Raw genomic sequence first — 17,234 nt, 5'->3', positions numbered from 1 at the left:
TGACTGTACGCTAGCCTCTACTAAAGGCTCTCTCGCAGTCACAGCTAGTAGAGGGTATAGCAAGAAAGTTAAGAGCGATTTTAAACAGTGTAGGATACTATTTTTAACCTACTTTAAGCTACTAAGTAAAAGGGCTAGCTTATAAAAAATAGCTATTTTTTACTTTAGCGTCTTAAAAGTCTTTTACATAAGCATTAAAGTATTACTATAACTCTATTATTTTTTAAGCTTTCTTATAACTTTAGGCCTTAGTAAGAAGAGAAGTGTTAACTATAAAAGCTTTTTAGTAATAAGAGTTATAAAAGCTTATTACTAGAAGCTTTTACTAGAGAGGATTTATATTAACTTTCTTATCTTCTTTAGCATTAATGTAATGCTAGAAAATAACTTTTATTAAGGTCTCTACCTTCTAGTACTAGGATTAGTAATAATGCTAGTAGTCCTTAAACTAAAGTATACAAAGTTATAGGTTAAGTATAGTAGCAATTACTAAGTAAAAGATAAAAAAATTAATAACTATTTTTTAGAAATATATGTTAATTTTTTTAAGTCTAAAAATAACACTAGTTTTAAAGTAACTATTATTAGGCTTAGAGAAAAGTTTCTTCTTTATCTGCAACAGCTTATTATACAGCACTTACATGTTAATAATAGATATCTATAAAGAACTATGCTTACTATTGCCCTCTAGCTATTTTATTATTTAATAAAAGACTTTAAAAAACTTAGTAAGGTGTTTAACCTTCTTTTAGTCTTTTTTACTAATAATCTTTTAAAGAGCTGTGTTGCTAGGTATATTAAAGTTCTTAGTGTTGTTATCTGTGCTGCGCTACTTTTAGATAAACTTAGTAATTAGATTCTTAAGCTCTAGGCACTGTATAAGCATTAGATATACAGAATGCTAGCAGACGCTGCTGTCCTGTATTAAATTAAGTGTGCTAAAGCTCTAGAGCTTGTCCTCTTCCTCTAGAGATAATTATACAGCTATAAAGGCCTCCTAGCGTTTATATAATAAAAGGATAGTATTAATAAAGTTATGTAGCTTACTAATAACTCTATGTTTATAATAAAGCTTAAACTAATTCTAGAAAGCTGCGTTTGCAAGAGCAGCTTTAAATTATAATAATCTTTTGCTATAAATAACTACCTTTAGCACTAATTAGATTATGTGGCCTATACAGTGTATACAGTGCTCTCTATTAAGGTTAACTCTAAGATATTTAGCTAAAGCGTTAATAGTAGAGTTGTTATTATTAGACATGTTATTAGTAATAAAATAACTAAATTTTAACATAATTTTATAATTCTAGATAATTTTAAAAATAGCCTACGCTTAGTTAGCCCCTATATAGTTACTATAAAGGTTATAGAAGCTAATAAGTAAGTCTTATTATTAATAATTAACATTTATAAAGTAAAAGTTAGTTATTATTTATTATTAGTTTTTTAAGCTAAAACGCTAAAATAGCCCTTTTAAGGTTTTACTAAACTTACTAAGAAAGTAAGCTACTACTCTAAGAAAAGAAAGGTAGTTTAGTAAAGTCTATATATTAATGCTTAACGCTACCTTTAACTTAGCTAATTTTAATATTATTTAAATCTTCTTCTTCTAGCGTGTTAACCCTTGCTTTATATATAATAATATTATTACATCTAAGCTTAGGATAGCAGCAAGAAGATCTAGTTAGTTTTAGGTAAAAAAGCCTTAGAGTTTAGCTAAGGATGCTGTTATAAATAATATATTATAAAGTATAACCTAGTTTACTAACAACCTCTGCAACAACCTCTCTTGCTAGGGATTGTAGGAAGCAACTTAGGCTAAGCCTGCTACTGTAGCAGCTGTTGCTGCCTAAGGATTAAGTAAAGCATAAGAAGAATTAAGTAAGAGACTTTTATTACTACTAATATTAATTCTATGCTTTTTTTTAAGATAGTAGCTAATATAGCTATAGCTGTTAACTATTTTAGTAGCAGCGTAATTACTTCTATAATAGTAGAGTTAGTAGAGCTAGAGCTTTACTTTTAAGCCTTCTCTAATGTATAGCAAGTTAGCTCTATAGTTCTACACTGCTAACGCCTTCCTGTTACCTTAGAGCTAAGAAAAGTGTTTTACATAGTAACCTAGCTCCTCTGCCTTTAGCTTTTTGCTAGCAAGCTATATATTATCCTACTTTATTAGAAACATAACTTCTAGATTAAGAAAAGAATCTCTAGGGTGTTCTTTTATATAAGAATTATATACAGGAGCTAAAGAGCTATTATAAAATAAGAACTTTAATAACAATAATTGCAACTTCTCTAGGCAACAGGAACAAGTGTAATAGATTATGTTACTACCCTAGGTTAACTAAGAGCTCTAAGAGCTCTGCAACTAGCTAGTGCTCTGCGTAGAGGCTTGTTAACTAAGGAAATTGCGCATAGTTAACATAATATTAAGATATAGAAAGATTTAGTAGTGTTAATTTAAGTAGAAAATGCTGCACCTAGGTTATTAGGTAATCTTACCCCCTAATTAACAACTAGCTTATTAAAAAACTTATCTAACAGTGCTACAGGTCCCTACCTATTAATGTCTAAGCTAATAGGCAATCCCTACCTAAAAGTTAAGCTTTTAAGACGCAGTACAGTCCACAGCTATAACTTACAAGACAAAACAAAACGTACAAGGACTATACTACGTTTGCTACAGCTCACGTGACAGTACTGAGACGAAAAGTATGAAACGTAATTCGTACGGTTGAGAGCGTTGAGCTGCGAGTGTCGGAGATAATATTTCCTGTTGCTGACGGCTTGATGTCTGGTGTGTTCCCATTGCATGGGAGCCGATACTGGTAAATCCCGGGATACCGCTATCAGTGCTAGCCATTTCTTGGTCGAGTACAGATCGATGGGCTGATGGACATCTAGGTGGTAGATCTTGATGATGAGGATGATCAATAGTCAAACTACTGCTTCATTGAGCAGACTCGACGATGTCTGAGACTACGGAACGCGATTGACACGGCCAGGACAGCAAGCTGCACACTACCACTCACAGTGCAGCAGTACGAAGAACGTATAGTACCTAGCAAATGTCAACTTACCTCGTTGAAGTACTTCCAGCTTCTACCCGAATGTGCATGTCCAGCTCTTCACCGACCCCAAGCCACCTCACAACATCTCGCGCATGAGAGAAGTACACGCTCTAGGTAGACGATCTCGCCTTCATCCTCCGATGGACAACGCATCGTGCATGGTGTCTAATTGGCAGCATGTCGTGATCAGCATTGCAGAATGACAAGGCAAGAAGCAAGCTGACAACTCCGGAGGCATGGATCCCCTGCGTTGTTCATTCGTTTCTATGCTTCCACGAGACAGACCGAAAGGCTGGGCCAGAGCCTCATTGGGTGCTTACGAGCCGCGTGGCGCTCGGGATGCTTTGCGTGACCTCCTAAGGACTCAGGGCAAAGTATAACATGGCCGACGAGAGCTCTGCCGCGCATGCACGGCAGATATGTGTCATCTCGACAAGCTCCCGACATGTCTCTAGCCGCTACTTCAGTTTGGGCTATTGTCTTTCTCTCCACTCTCGTTCTTGGCAGAGTTATCTATGCACTACACCTCTCACCGTACAGACACATTCCTGGACCTCGAGTGTGCAAGGTTACACGATATTGGACACTTTGGCATGATATATGGCTTCGCAGGGTCGAGAAGATCCACGAGTAGCATCGACGCTATGGCGACGTTGTTCTGATTGCGCCGGGTGAAGTCTCCTTCTCCGACGCTGTCTCAACAAGGGAGATATACGGTGCCCCTTGCGGACTTCCAAAGAGTAGGTATTTCAACAACTTTCTGGCGTATTGCCATCGCTCTGTCTTCTGTACTCTTGGTGCGAAGGAGCACCAGGAGATCCTGAAGCGCACCATCGCCTTCTACAGACCCACGTCTGTCTTCAAGTCTGCCATGCTGCAACCTGTTCGGGACAATGTCAAGAAGACGCTGCATCAGCTGGCGAGACGCACCGAAAACGGCCACGCAACACTGGACATACTAATCGTCTGTAACTTCTTCTCTTTCGACAACATTACGAGACTGTTGTATGGCTGAGATCTCTGTGCACAAACGATTGAGCATGAATCGTGCTTCGAGCGGACCATACTCGCAGGATGGATGACAGTCGAACTCTGGAACAACCTCTTGTACAACTTCCCTGTAGCACACAAGGCCATCAAAGCCATATTCTCGTACTGCAGCGATAAGCGAGACTTCTTGACCGCCGATGATAAGCTGGCTGACTGGAACATGAGAAGAGTTGACGCTGCCTTGCGAAAACCCGAAGATATAGCTGTCGATTCGCTGCTCCATGTGCTCAGCACAGCCAAGACTCCCGATGGCGAGCCATTGCCCAAATCGTGGATCGCGGCGGAACTGCTGGACAACATCCATGCCGCGCAATCTATCAACAGTGGCCTTGGCACTCACTTATGTCCTCTGGAATCTGGCCAACTGTCCAGAATGGCAAAGACGGATCCGTGAGGAGCTCTCTGCCATACCACTCAAAGAAGACGGCCTTTCTGCATTCAGTTTCCCTCAGTCTGCGCCGATCTTAGGTGCCTGCATCACTGAATCAAGTCGGCTTCACCCGCTATCGAGCGGCAGAGCAGAGAGAGTCGTGCCTACAACCGGGGCGTACAATGGCATCGTGCTTCCTGCTAATGTAAGTCTTTCCTAACACGATCACGCGCGCTGATCATTGAACCTTGAATGCAGACTGTTGTCTCAACATCAACACTCGCTATACATCACAGACCAGAAGTGTTCCCAGACCCAGAAGCTTACAAGCCTGAACGCTGGCTGAACGCCAAGGGAGAAGTGCTTCGCGTGATACAGTCATGCTATATACCTTTCGGATATGGTGCACGTTTATGTCTGGGCAAGCCATTTGCACAAGCTGGCATCAAGCACTTCATTGCTGGTATCTTGATGCAGTTCGAGGTGTGCATAGATCCTCGATCAGGAACAACGAGTCGGACCATGGCTCAGCTAGGCACTCAGAACGCTTTGCCGCGAGGACGGCGTTGTGAGCTTTTACTTAAGCGGTTGCCTGTAGCATGTGCTTTCAAGCAAAAAGCCTCATGAGAGGATTGCCATCCGTCGAAATGTCATCCTCGAATAACAGCGCTGCCTCTGCCTCTGCCTCTGCCTCTGCCTCTCTATCGCCGCAAAGATTAATGTAGTACATGTAATATCTTAACAAGCCGTTTTGCTTGCACAACCGCTAGCTTAGCTTCTTTAACTGCTGTTTAAATATAATAGGCTGATGCCTAGAGGTGTTAGTGAGGGATTACCTAGCAGCGTTAGGAAATGCATAAAGTAAATTGCAGCACATTGTAGCAAACTACAGAAAATTGCGGCAAACTATAGCAAATTGTAGCAAACTACAGGAAACTACAGCAAATTGCGGCAAACTATAGCAAATTGCAGCAAAATACAGTAGATTACAGCAGCAGGCAGCAATCCCTAGTAGATATCAGTTGTGTTGCAAGTAGCTCTACGTATAGAGAGGGTTCTAGATGTAACGGCGCAGGCAAGACAATGGGTCCGAATGCGGTATGAATCCACTCAGAGGCATATGGGAGTGCGTGGGGACTTAGAGACCTGGGAATACCAATGACACCTATAGGCCTTGTACGTAGGATATCAGAAAACTACCGAGCTAGCTACAGGGGCGAGGTGCAACTAAATACATAAGGGAATAGGGGTAACTGCGGGGGACTGGGTCGAGTCATGGTCGGGGCCGATACAGGGACCCTTCAGATAGGATCTGAGCGACCTGAGATAGAACAATTTATAGAATTATTACACTACTCCCCCCTTTGTAAGCTAATAGTCTCTATCTGCAGTGTGTAGAAAATATTTAGAACTAATTTAGAACTAATTTAGATAGGATATAACAAGTATAACTATTTTAACTAAAATTTCCTGTTACTAAGAAATAGACTAAAAACCTAATACTAATATAATGCCTTTATTATAATGTTTTTGTTTAGTAGTAACTAGCAGTGTAGTTGTTATTAATATAGTAAATTTAGTATTTATAGCAATAAGTGTTTACTTGCCTTACTTATATAGTCTAGTTAATGTTGTTAGTTTCTTCTTTAGCTATTATCTAAATCTCTACTTTATAGGTATTGTTGTGCACCTAACATCCTATAGCTTAGTCTGCTAACTAATTATAGTATTAAAGAAATTTACTATGCTGCTCTGCCCCCCTTCTAGAGCCTCTTTAGAGGCCTTTTAAGTTATCTACTTTTAGGCTGCCTACGCCCTAGCCTGTAGCCTTTAAGTTAAGTTCTCTTTTTAGTCTTTTAAATTAAAGAAATGCAAGTATTACACCTTATATAATAAAAAATGCAACTTTATATAAATATAGTTTAATATAGCTAGGGTATAGTTTACTAACGCGCATATAGGTCCTCTTATATTATAAGAAGGAATTTCTAGTCCTTTAAGGCTATCTTAAGCTATAGGCGGCAGCTTAAAACATAAGAAGTAAAGAAAATAAAAAAAGGGCCTTTAAAGCTATTTTAAAGTCTACTTAGAACCTAGCGTAAGTAGTGTAGGTTATAAAGAGTTAGAAAGCTAGGCTTTCTATAGCTAGTGTTTAAGTAGCCTTATTCTACTAGAATACTAAGCTGCTCTAACAGGTTTTAGCTTTAAAAGCTCTAGTGTTTAACCTTTAGGCAAACATTATAGCACTTTTAGGTAGCTAAGGATAAGGTAGAGGGGGTTTAAAGAGAGTCTAGAAAAAAAAAAGAAAGAGAGAGAGAAAAGAAAGAAAAGTAAAAAAAGAGAAAAAAAAAGTCTAGAGGTGTCTAACAGCTTGCTGTTAAACCTTCTAAGTAACATGTCTATAAAGTTATAATAATATTATGTAAAAATATAATCTAACTTTTTACTTTTATACTTTATTATCTGCTAAGTAATCTATGCCTTTTATACTAGCTTTAAAAGCCTTAATCTACTTATATAAAGCCTTTAAAGGTCTTAGCTAATTTAAATGCTTATTATAAAAGGCCTTTAGTTTATAAGAAGACTTTATAAAATTTAAAGCTTTATACTAGACTAAATTAGAGTTATGTCTTATCTATTTTACTTAGTACTTAAGCATTTTCTAGTAAAGCTTACTAGTAAGTATTTTCTCTACTTCTTACTTTTCTACTCTATTAATAGTAATTCTAGGGGGTTTTAAAAGTTCTTATTCTAGAAGTAGATCTTAAGGGTCTTTATAAAGCATATTTAGTGCAAAGATGTTATGTATCTTTAACTCTAAAGGTAGCTTTAAGTAGTATAAGTTTCTAACTTATTTAAGTACCTTAAAGAGGCCTTTTTATTATTTAGATAGTTTTTAGCTAGGTCTTTAGATAGTAAGGTTCTTAGTGTTTAGGTAGACTATGTTACTAACTTTCTAGTTAACTAGCTAGCAGTAGTAGTTAACTACAGTTTACATCTAATTTTAGGCCTTTTCTATATAGGTCTTAGCTAACTCTTAGGCTGCATGCATGTAAGTTGCTAATGCTAAGGCATCTTTATAATTTAGCTTGTCTATAGCTGTAATAGGTTCTGTAGAATATTTCTAGTCCTAGCTTTAATGTAGTTTAGAGCTATATAAGACTTAATATAAAAACATTTTAATTATTATATAAAGTAAAGTTATCTAAGCCTAATTAATTAGGGGCAGTAAGGAACTCTAGTTATCTTAGTAAAAGAATATAAAAAGCCTTAGTCTTTAATTAATATACTTATTTATAATCTTTATTTAGCTATCTATTTCTTTATAATAAGTAGTAAAGAGCTTAACTTTTATACTTAGAATTTAATAGAATTTAGACTAGAAACTAGATATAAACTAAAGTCCTTAGTTAAAGATAATAGTTTTAAGTGTGTAGCTAAAATAGTACACTTATTAAATAAATAAGGCAGCTATTTTTTAAGCGTTAATTATTTTATAGTAAGGAATAAAAATAGCTTATTTAAATATATAATTAATTATAACTATAATTTAGTTATAACTAGACTTATCTTTAGAAAAATCCTTAAAGTTAATACATAGGTGCTACATTAGTTAAGCAGGAATTAGTAAGGGGTAAATAAAGCCTAGAGTTTAGGTCTATTTTAGATAAGCCTTATAACAGAGGAGGTAATTCTGTATATATTATTTATAAGTAGCTTTTATACTCTTCTAGTAGTACTTTTAGAACAGTAACTAATAAGTCTTAGTAGCACTAGAGTGTGCTAATAATACTTAATTATAGACTTTTTAAATAAGTTAGGTACATAGTAGTAAGTCTGCTAGCACATATAAGCAGTTAGCATAAAGAAGTAGTCTATTTCCTATTTAATAATAGCAGGGTAGGAGTTTTTACTTTTATGTAAAAAAAGCTTAATTCTTTTAAAGTAATATGTTAATTAATTTTAAAGAATTTAAAAACATAACCTAGTTTAGTTCTTTTATAATGTTTAGCGTAGCTGCTTAAGTTGTTGTTTAAGTAATATAGTACTAGGCTAGTTTAAAGTTAATTTAAGAGTGTAGTTAGTGTAGTCTTAGTAGAACTTTTAACTTATTATTAGTTTAAGCTGCTCCTAAATTTTCTATGTCTTATTTACAACAACTAAGAATGTCTGCCTTAGTGTTGTTTTTACTAAAGGTGTACTTAATTTAAAAGTAATACTAAGCTAACTTTTTAGCTTAACAGACTTAATAAGCATTTAGCACCTTTATTATTATAAAGTACTTTAATAAATAATAATTAGTATATACTAGGGTGCTTATTACTATAAATGTAAGCTTAGCCCTTTATTATTTAAACATAGTAATAATTATAAATAGCTTTTTATTATATATCTCCTAGTTTAGCTCTAAACTAGATAGGACCTTACTATAAAATAATATAAGGCACTAATTTCTATCTACTTATTTCTAAAAAAAAAACTCCTACTACTACTTTATTAAAAGTGTTAGTTTTAATTTTAGTTTATAACATAAAGTTAAAATAGTAAAGTGTAAGTATACTTAGTAGCGTAGACTTTAGCTTTTTAAAAGCTACATTACACTCTAAAGTTTATATAAAAAAAGTAGTAAAGCTTTAAAGCGTAATAATTAGTTTTACTATATAAAATTTTTTTAGAATAAATTGCTAATAAAATTTAGTAAAGCCTAGAAAGGATTTCACACCTGTTACAGTAGTAGGCGCCTGCTAGTTGCGTAGCACCTCTACTTTCTCTAGGTTACCCTCTAGTCCTTTATTTAAAAGTATATAGCTAAGATACTTTATTTAAGTAATATAGAATTTACTTTTTTTAATCTCTACTTATAATCTTACTTACTAGAGCCTTTCTAAGACTTTTTTAATACAGAGGATATAAGTTACTTTATTTTTAAAGTAGATAAAAATATTATTAAAAGAAGTAATATAAAAATTATCTAGATAGTTAATTAATATATTGTTTATATAGCGCTAGTAAGTTACTAGACTATTACATAATCTAAAAAGTAAGACTTTACACTTATAAGTTTTATATTATATCTAAAAAGTAGTACACTTTTTAAAGCTTAGATTTATTCTAATTTTATTAAAAGCTATGTAAATATTAAACTTAGTAAAAATTACTACCTTAGTAGGTCTTAATAAAAGTTTATCTATACATAGTATTAAATACACATTCTTATAAGTAAAAGTGTTAAGTTTATAGTAATTAATGTAGATATATAAGTTACTATTTAGTTTCTATATATAAAGAATAAAAAATGTAAAAGGGCTTTAACTTTGCTTAATAAAGCTATATTTTAGATTATCTATAATATATTTCTTTATTGCCTTTAACGTACTTCATGGGCGAGTTACTTACACACCTAAGTTGCTTACTTTTGCTAAGACCCTACTACACTACTTTTCCTACACTAATGCATTCCTAACAACACTACTTAAACATGTTAAAGGAATGTTAGATGCAGCTTACGCTCTAAGCTTTTAAATAAAACGCAATACTTTCTAACTAACGCGCTGCAGCTATCTACAGAGTCTCTTAAAAAATAATAAGCAACTAACGCGCTAGATAACCTTTCTAAGCTAATTATACAGCTAACTTATAAAAGCTAGATAATAATAAGAAGTAGGTAATTATTTAGCACATACTTAAGCTAGATGCGCAAGGATTTCCCCCCTAGCTAGTAGCTGTAGCTAATATAGCTAATTTTTTACACACTAAGCATAATATAAGCTATATTAGCATAAACTAGCTTAATACATTTATTAAGTGTTATCTAGAGCTTAAAGTAAAGTTTAAGCATAAGTATAACTATAAAAAAGCTTTTTATAAAGATCTTATAGTAATTTAAGGCTAGTTTAACTTTATAAAGAATATTAAAGCTAAGTATAGCATCTAAAATAATAACACATATAACTTTAATAAGACAGAGTTTATAATAAGCTAGATATTTACTAGAGCAGTTATTATAAGTTTAAAGAGACAAGGACAGCTAAAAGCAGTCTAGCTAGGTAACTAGGAGTAGACAACAGCTATCTAGGGCATTAATGCTAAAAGGTAGGCTATTCTGCTTTTTATTATCTTTTAGAGTAGCAACTACCTTTTAAACTAGTATAAAAAGGAAAATCTACTTTAGAATTAAATTATTGCAATCTTTAAGCGCAGCTAGACTACTAATTAGCTTAGTCTAGACTAGTTAAAGCACTTTAACGTGCATATAAAAAAGTGTACTGTTAGCAGCTACTATCTACTAGTTATTAACAGCTATAAAAGCTATAACTTACTTTATTTCTAGTAATACTATAAAGATAATAAGATTATTACTATTTATATACTTTCTTACTTATTATACTTTCTATAGCTACTTAATGTAGGTTGTTTTACTTCTTTAAAGAAGGTGTATAAGTGCTAAGCTAAAAACCTTATGCGCAACTAAATTACCTATATTATAAAAATAAAGTTCCTGCTATGCTTTAAAGCAGCTTATAATACTATAATTACTTTTAGTAATATCTAAGAAAGGTTTTAAGGCGCTAGATTAGTTCCTTTTAACCTACAACAGGTTATAATAGGCCTTAATGTAAAGTTACGCACTCTATTACTACTACTACCTGTATATAACAAGCCCTAGCAGTTGTAAACCCTAAGTAATACCTTAAAACTTAGGTTGTAATTAATGCTTATAAAAATAAGAATTTAAAAGCATATAAATAGTTTACTAACTTTTATAGTTAAAGTGTTTAAAAAAGTCTTAAAAAGGGCAGCAATAATTATATATAAGCTAGTGTTAGTGCAATAGGAAATTACTAAGCTTTAAGCAGCTAATAAGGCTACTACATAACATAAATTACATAAAAAAAAGTAAATTAAGGTAGAAAAGACTTTAATAATTTAAAAAGGCCTACACTTAACAGCTCTAAAAGAGTTTAGAGCGCGCAGTAATAGAAAGAAGGCAAAGAAGCAGGTGCAAGCTAAAGTAGGTAAGCTATCCTAAAGGCGCTGCGGACAGTGCAATTAGACTAGGCATAACGCGCAAATGTGTAAGCAAGAAGCAGAAGTAGTATCTAAATAATATTCTAGGCTATACTGTACTATATAGTGCCAGAGCGGGTTGTTATAGGCCATAATAGAGTTTGTTGGGGTGGGGTCTTGGCAAAAGTGAGCGACTCAGGTGTGTGAGCGACTCGCCCATGAAGTACGTTAGCTCTTTAAGGTTCTATTTGTACAACAGACTGTAACTATTAAAGAGAGGCTTTATAAGGACAATCTTATAGTTATATAGACAATGTACTAGTAGCTAGTAAGCTGCTATGTAGCTAAATACATTTTAGTACTAATAGTATTTAGAGGGTAATTAGAGGTTTACTAATGCTTTAGTTTTATGTTTAGCATTTAACTATAAAGCTTACTTATCTTTAATTAACTACTTAATTTTATAAATAAAAGTTAAAAAGAACTTGTTTTTTTTTTATGTTAAAATAAAAAGCATTTACTAAAATTAAAGTAATATTAGCTAAACAGACCTTCTTTAGACCTGTTCTAGACTTCTTAATAAATAAGTAGAAAAATAATTTAAGTGTCTTTAGACTATAGATAATAGAAGATCTATATAATTTTAGTAGCCTTAGTAAACTCTTAATGCAGTAGATTATTAGGCTACATAACTACTAAAATTAGTCCTTTTTTATAGTGCGTTGCGTTGTTTAATATCTAGCTCTACTTTTTTATTATGTGTAAGCTAAGTTAATTGCATAAGTAAGGGCAGCAAAAGTTTATAAGTAAGTAGATATTTACTAGGCTATATAATTTAATTTTTTTTTATATCTAAATAAAGTTTAAAACAATATAACTATTTAATGCTAATAATGTAATTTTAGAAGCTAAGGTCTATAATAACAAAGAGGCAGTTTTAGATACTTCTTTTATTAATTTACATGTGCAGGCAGATATACTAGTAGACAGAGACTTAGATCTAATCTTAAAAGCCCTTAACTATAACTTTAAATAGTAAGTGTTAAATAAAGATATAAAGGCATTAGAATAATAACTTAGTAGTTAGTAAATTAATAAATAAAAAACTATAAGTGCTAGTATTAACTAAAAAATTTAAATAGACTTTAATGCTTTTTAAATATAAAATAGTAAAAACTTAGAAGTGTTTTCCTTTAAATAAGTGTAATAGATTAATGTTTAATAAATTATACTTACTTAAGCCTAAAATAAAAAGTTTTTCTAGGTGTTGCTATTTTTTATTTAGAAAGTATTTAGATTAAAATTATTTATGTTTATAAATTTTTTTTTAGAATCTTACTACTCTACCTCTATTTCTTATACTCTAGAGATAGGGTAGTTGCTAGTAAAATATTCTAGTTTTTTATAATTATAATAGTTACTAGAAGTTGTCTGTCTTTCTAGAGCAGGTGTCTAGCTAGATTGTCTATAGGTAATTAAGGTAGACTAGAGTACTAACAGAGGTGCAGGTTAGGGTGCACTAGAATAGTATACTGCCTTAGATGTATTACTAGAAACCTTCTAAGACTAATCTATACTAGGTCTAATAGTAGACTGTTAGGTAAGATTAACAGTTTACTTTAAAATAGCAGAGGTATTCCTTCTTTCTATGTTATAGGCTGTTAGGTAGGCTACTATAGTCTTAAAGAAGCTTTTTTAAGTGTGCTTAAAACCTAAGTTTAGTACTTTTAGGCTAAGTAGTATTTTTTTTTATAAGTAGAAAAACTATTTTACTTTTAATATAAACTTTTTAATAGTAGCACTAATAAAGTAAGCTTTAAAGGTAAAAAACACTTCTTTTTTACATATTTTTAAAGTCTAAAACACTTGTTACGCCTTTGTGTCTTTATTACTAGTAATAAAGTACATTTATAAAAGCTTAATTATTTTTTTTATATTTTTAAAATAAAAGTTATCTAATTTAGCTAGGTATCTAGGCTCTAGGTATTCTTTTGCAATACTAGCAGTGTGTCTCTATACTAACGCTATGCGTGCATACTTACTCTAATAGTAATTTAAATTAATATTAAGTCTATCTATAATAAAAGCTTACTATTATTTAAACATAGGTTCTTTGCTGTTTATAAAGTTCTTAATCTTAAGCATATATTTAGTAAGGTAGCTTTAAAAGAGCTTAAGAGTGCTAAAAAAGTCTTTTACTATTAGTGTAGTAAAGGTAATTTAAGGCATTATTAGAGGTAATTTAGTTATTAGTAAAGAATAATTAAGACTAATAGTTTTTAATTTAGTTAGCTGTTTAATTTATGCTCTTAATTAAGTAACTTAGTTTTTAAAAGCTATACTACTAAGGTTTAACTTTAAATCTAGTAGGTTTTTAGCTTTAGGTTCTATAAAAAGAGGTTTAGCTATTAAGGTTAGTAGTAGTTTAGTTCTAAAGGTAAGTATCTTACCTTAGCTACAGCTAGAATAAGTTGCAGTCTTTATAATAAGATCTAATAGTAGTTAAAAGTTAAGCATTAGTAGTTATCTTTAATTCTAATAAGTTATTAGTAGTTTTTAAGTTTCTACTTTAGCGCACTTTTTATAACTTTTCTAAAAGTAATCTTAATTATAAGAGATAGAAAGTTCTAAACTTAAAAGCTTTAGTTAATAAAAAGTTTCTAAGATTCTATTTATACTAACTAAATAATTTAATATAATAGTGTGTAAAAAATTATAACCTAAACTAAATTAGACATGTCTTAAAGTTAGACATAGTTAAATAAATAATTAATGCAATATTATTAATAAGGCTATTACTAGCAAAAGTAAGTTTTCTAATATAATGTAATAGTGCAGGTAAGACAATAGGTCTAAATGCAGTATAAATCTACTTAGAGGCATATAGGAGTGCGTAGGGACTTAGAGACCTAGGAATACTAATAACACCTATAGGCCTTATACATAGGATATTAGAAAACTACTAAGCTAGCTACAGGGGCAAGGTGCGACTAAATACATAAGGGAATAGGGGTAACTGCAGGGGACTAGGTTAAGTCATGGTTGGGGCCGATACAGGGACCCTTCGGATAGGATCCGAGCAACCCGAGATGGAACGATTCGTAGAATCGTTACACTAGAGGGGTAATGCCTCTAGAAAAAAAGCCTTACAAAGGGCAGCAATAATTGCGCAAAAGCTAGTGTTAGCGTAATAGGAAATTACTAAGCTTTAAGCAGCTAATAAGGCAGCTACATTTAGAAAGGCCTGCGCTTAACAGCTTAAAAGGAGTTTAGGGCGCGCAGTGACAGGAAGAAGGCAAAGAAGCAAGTGTAAGCAAAAGTAGATAAGCAATCCTAAAGGCGCTGCGGACAGTGCAATTAGACAAGGCATAACGCGCAAACGTGTAAGCAAGAAGTAGAAGTAGTATCTAAATAATATTCTAGGCTGTACTGTACTATATAGTGCTAGAGCGGGTTGTTATGGGCCATAATAGAGTTGGTTGTGGTGTGGTCTTGGCAAAAGTGAGCAACTCAGGTGTGTGAGCAACTGCTAATCCCCGACACACCAATGTGGCTAGAGAGGTGTAACAGACGCGACTAACCATAATTTAAACATGTTTTACACAACGCATGCTATAGCAAACTGCGTGCAAGTTAGCATAAAGTTGAACTTACATTAGGTATACATTTTTTTAAAAAAGAATATAAGAAACATATAAGGTGACAGAGAAACAGCGTTACTAGGGTTTATCTAAAGAAATTCTAACTAACTAGCGCGTCTGAAAGAGGAGATTCTGCTTAACTTTTCGTTCTGCAAACCCGAACATAATAAGCAGAGCAAGCTCTGCTAATAACTTTAATTTAAGCTTATATTATATAAAAAAGTATAAAGTATTAAATAAAGCTAGTAAGTAAATAAGCTTATCTAATAACTTATTAGTTAAAAGCTAAAAAAAAGTGTTATTAATAAATATAAGTAAAAGTATTTTTATACACACTTTTCTTAATATAGCTATATTATTATATACAACTAGTTATTTTACATTTATTATATAATAAAATATAAGGTAGTAAAGCGCTATAAGCGCAACTTATAGTAATACTATAAAAAGTATATTATCTTTAGCCTAAACTTTATGTAGTTTATTCATAGCTATAGTAAGCTAAAACTATATAGTATAAAAACCTATACATGTATTAACATATATTTTTAATATATTATATAAATTTATGTTAGAATTTCTACTTATACTACTATTAGCTACTTTTACTAGTTTCTTAAAACACTTTAAAAATAAAGTAGTAACTATATTTTATATAAGTTAATTAAAAAATAAAAATAGTTATACTAGTAAATATTTATTACTATATTTAAAAGTTTATAAAGCTTAAGCTTTTATTTAATTAGTGCTACTTTTATAGTATAAATATAATAAATTAGTAAATTAAAGCTTAGTAAAACTAACTTTTAAAAAGCTTTTTTTATTAGTAAGTTAGTATTTTATATAATACTTATTACTTTATTTTATTTTAAGTAAAATTATTTTTACTATTTTTTAAACTTAAAGCTTTTTTTTTTAAAAATAGCTTAGCTAATTAGCTTACTATTTATACTATATATATTTTTATACATTATAAGAAACTATATAGCTTTATATAATTATAAAATATATATTTAGTTTAAAAGTAAAAAAACTATTTAAATAGTATAGTTAAAAAGCTTGTTAACTATACTTTATTACTATTTTAAAGCTTATATTTAAAACTAGACTTTTTTATTTAATGCTAATTAGCTTTATATAATTAAAAAAAAGGTAGTAGTTAAAATATAAATATTTACTTTTATAAAATATGCTTTAATTGTCTGTACGTAAGTACAGCTGTGTTTGTACACGCGTACGGCTGAATTAGGTTGCCTGAAACGTTAGCTATCTAGCCTGTGCGTTAGGGGCTATGTGTACTTAAGAGCCCTTTTTCTTTATATAAAGAGAGAGGGCAGTAGTTAATAATAAGAAGATCTTTGCCTACTTACCTTTTAGTACGCCCCTTAGGCGTACGTTTGTTTAATTAAACCTAGGTTAACTAACACTAATTAGTCTATTAACAGACTATTTACTGTGTGCGTAGCTACGCAGAGGATATTGTCCTTAACAGACAGATTTGCAAGGATTAATAAAACTGCCACTGTATAAGAAGCTTACTCCCACCGCGTGCGTAGCCACGCAGAGAGGGCTTAGACGCTTACACCCACCGCGTGCGTAGCCACGCAGAGAGGGCGTGAACAAGCCTTGTGCGCGCCCCTAGATTAACTAATTGCATAAAGACAAGATTAGCAACCTGCTGCGTGCGTAGCCACACAGAGAGGGCTTACTGCTGAGCCTTTGTGCGCCCTAGGGCCTCCTGTTAACACAGGCTGTGCGACTACTCGCCTACTGCGTGCGTAGCCACGCAGAGGAGACAATACAGGCCGCACAATCAGAAACCTACTGCGTGCGTAGCCACGCAGAGGAGGCTCCTTATCAGCAGCCTGCCTTGTTAACACCCCCCCCTTAATTAATTGCCTGCACAAGAGGCAATAACTAACACCTCTCCTCCCCCTCTTCTCTTACCCCCCTAGGGATTAATCGCTCGCACAGAAGGCGACTAACTAACACCTCCCCTCCCCACCCCCCTAGGGATTAATTGCTCGCACGGAAGGCAACCAACTAACACCTCTCCCCCCCTCCCTACCCCCCTAGGGATTAATTGCTTGC

The 17,234-nt window shown here is 32.7% G+C and overlaps 2 protein-coding genes across 2 annotated transcripts; both read left to right on the top strand.

Moving 5' to 3' along the window:
• Positions 1–3,519: 3,519 nt before the first annotated feature.
• BDR25DRAFT_326811 (cytochrome P450 family protein) lies at positions 3,520–5,121 on the top strand (the record flags this gene model as incomplete). The annotated part of the gene is made up of 5 exons (XM_033692300.1): positions 3,520–3,642; positions 3,709–4,042; positions 4,091–4,394; positions 4,507–4,699; positions 4,753–5,121. 5 exons carry the CDS (start codon positions 3,520–3,522, stop codon positions 5,119–5,121), a joined length of 1,323 nt encoding a protein of 440 aa, XP_033545197.1.
• Positions 5,122–14,961: 9,840 nt separating this feature from the next.
• BDR25DRAFT_357673 (uncharacterized protein) lies at positions 14,962–17,020 on the top strand (the record flags this gene model as incomplete). Its single annotated transcript, XM_033695836.1, has 4 exons — positions 14,962–15,003; positions 16,744–16,771; positions 16,834–16,896; positions 16,926–17,020. 4 exons carry the CDS (start codon positions 14,962–14,964, stop codon positions 17,018–17,020), a joined length of 228 nt encoding a protein of 75 aa, XP_033545196.1.
• Between the last annotated feature and the right edge of the window lie 214 nt (positions 17,021–17,234).

Source organism: Lindgomyces ingoldianus, assembly GCF_010093535.1.
Source record: "Lindgomyces ingoldianus strain ATCC 200398 unplaced genomic scaffold BDR25scaffold_25, whole genome shotgun sequence".
NCBI lineage: Eukaryota > Fungi > Ascomycota > Dothideomycetes > Pleosporales > Lindgomycetaceae > Lindgomyces > Lindgomyces ingoldianus.
The sequence above is the reverse complement of the archived record's forward strand: the minus strand, read 5'-3'. Positions and strand labels throughout refer to the sequence as shown.